This window comes from Rutilus rutilus (genome assembly GCF_951802725.1).
Source record: "Rutilus rutilus genome assembly, chromosome: 9".
NCBI classification, from domain to species: domain Eukaryota; kingdom Metazoa; phylum Chordata; class Actinopteri; order Cypriniformes; family Leuciscidae; genus Rutilus; species Rutilus rutilus.
In genome coordinates, this window is record NC_140223.1 from 34,423,161 (window position 1) to 34,426,018 (window position 2,858).

Here is a 2,858-nt window from a genome sequence, read left to right on the forward strand (position 1 = left end):
TAGATATAACTACACCAAATATCATGATTTGTAATTATTCGATATAAAGTTTGTTGACAGCTATTGTTTGAACCTCTCAAAACTGATTCCTAAATCTTTATTTATAAAAATAAGCCAGGTTCAGTCTGACAATGTTATGCTTTGCATGCAGAATAACAAAATGTAAACATTTTACACCACTTTAAAAAAGACAATTATTTTTGAACAACACAATTATAAAGAATTACTGACACTAATAGTCTATCATTTTTAAAAGATTTCATGGAAGCTTATATTCTATACATAAAGTTATTAATCTGAGCTCATATGATATGGATGGCCCCTTTATTCAGTAGATTAAGAAAGATATAGTCTCTGATTGTGTTTCTAAAACCCTTATACAATTTTTCACAAAAATGCATTTACTGAGGAGGTCAAAGCAATCACTCACAACTAGAAGGTGAGTGACTGCTTGATTAAACAATTATCTTTAAATTTCTTCAAATTTGGTTTTCTGTGTTACAGTATTACAACAGGCTTTTATAAGATGCCTAATTTTTTTGCGGATATCAGGAAAGTTTAGACCATAAACAATAGGGTTTACAAAGGGTGGTATAACAATAAATTCAAGTGAAATGACAACACTCAGCGGTATAGGAAGTTCTCCATTCACAAATCGACTCAAGGTAAGCTCACAAAAAAGTGCAACTGAGAAATTGAAAAGGATCACCATGTGTGGAATACAAGTTTTATATGCTTTGCTCCTGAACTCTCGTGTGCTTCTTTGACAGATTATAATAATTCTGACATAGGTATACAGTATAAAACTCAAAGGGATAAAAACTGTTGTGATAGTTACAATCAGGCCATAAATATTAATTATAGTAATGTTCACACATGAGAGTTTGACAATTTCATAGTTGTGGCAGTACACCTTTAGCAATTTGTTACCACAGATTGTCAACCTTGCAGTCAAAAGAGCACCAGTACCAACAAAAGTAAGTGGATAAAGCCATGCTATAATTATTAGAAAAGTTAAAAACCGTGTGGTAATTATGTTGTTGTAATGCAAAGGTTTTCTGATTGCAACAAACCTATCAAATGCCATTAACATCAATATTGTAAGTTCAAAAGCTGCATATGAGTAAATGACAAAACTCTGTATGATACATGCTTCATGGGAGATTCTATGTGCATCATAGAGCAGGTCTGTCAATAACCTTGGGAAAAAGCCAGCTGTGCCATATACAGAGTTGATGGACAAGCATGACATCAAAATGTACATGGGCTTGTGCAATGTCTTTTCCAGAAATATTACAAGAATAATAAGAACATTAAAGAATATGACAGCACAGTAAAAAATAAACCCCAAAGTGAAGAATGCATATCTTATGCACCCAAGATTTTCAAACAACATGAAGTAAAAATATGTTCCATTCTCCATGTTCCTTACACAAGGAAAACTTTCATTGACCTGAGGAAGAGAGCAAACAAAGTTCATATGTTTTTACACCATAATTAAATAAATAAACATTCAGCTCAGAATGTAATGTGACCCTAACTGTAAAGTCTTACGTGTGATCAGTAATATAATAATCATTAAATTAAATTAATGGTTAGCACAGTAATAATTAAACACAGTCTACGAAAAACTGTTGTTGTTGTTTTTAACTTTACAAACATTATTAGAAATACCTTATATTATATACTCTGAAATGACCATCACTGAATCTTCATTAAAATAGCAGGTAATGAACTCTAGAAATGAAAGCTGATTTAGTTGGACCATGGAGTCACCAGTGCATGCTAGTGTTTTTATAGTATCTAACACGTCTCAGGAGGCCTGTTGTGGCCTCTCAAGTCCTCTCAAGTTTGATTGAGCATGAATAGAGCATAAATAAATAGACCATATAAATGTAGCATAATTCTGCCTCTAGTGCTTTCCAAACTTTCCGCTGCAAATAATAATTATTAACTCTTTCCTCATCAGGTTTTTTTTTATTTTTTTTATCAGTATCACAAAATATTCTTGGGCCCCAAATTATTTTGGTTTGAATATCTGAACATGCAATTTATCAAAAGAAAGAACATGCTTCTGCAAAAAAAAAAAAAAAAAAAAACATTGGTTACGTATGTAACCCTGGTTTTATGGCATAACTGAGTGGAATATCTTCATGTCCTCTTCCTAGTCGAGAACCTAATATAAAAGCTGTCACCTTGTGACCTTAATGATGTGTGTGTAAATACCTTCTTTACATGTCATCTCTTCCTCCGAGTCTTCTCGTTGACATGAGTGACCAGAGACTCATACGTAACCAACGTTCTATTTCCTTGGCTATAGAACGCCTGAGGGCATAACTGAGTGGAAGACGAATATCAAATTTGTCATGAGTGTTTGATCAGCATGCATCTCCCAAAGTAAGTAAGATCAACACAACTCAAACATGCAATGTAAAAAGAACAACATTTCTGAGATTGTTAAATTTTTATTAAAAAATCTCAGTCTCAGTTGAGGATTTCCTTTTATAGGTGCACTTTTTCACACAGTACTGCTGTTGAGCAATTGTTTGGGGCAGAAACCACATTAAGTCTACCGAAGCGTGAAAACACTGGACTGTGAGCTCCAGGTTACCGCCGCGAAAATGTCTGCGAGTTGAACTACTGTAATGTCACCCATGATCTTGCTACTGAGCGCGTAGAGTGGTAGATTTTTCACTGGATTAGGCAGGATTCTATGGGCAGAGACATAAGAGCTTGTGATAAACACTGTGATCCAATGAGCAAGTCTGTTACCCTTATTGCCGTCTGCAAAACAAACAAATAACTGGTAAGTAGTTCTCCAGGAAGTGTCCTATCCACATAAAGACGCAGAGATCTCA

General features: G+C 34.2%; 1 protein-coding gene across 1 annotated transcript; it reads right to left on the minus strand.

Annotated features, from left to right (window-relative positions):
• Positions 1–469: 469 nt before the first annotated feature.
• On the minus strand, positions 470–1,423 carry LOC311297398 (olfactory receptor 51I2-like; the record flags this gene model as incomplete). Its single annotated transcript, XM_084419643.1, has 1 exon — positions 470–1,423. One exon carries the CDS (start codon positions 1,421–1,423, stop codon positions 470–472), a length of 954 nt encoding a protein of 317 aa, XP_084275769.1.
• Positions 1,424–2,858: the final 1,435 nt, after the last annotated feature.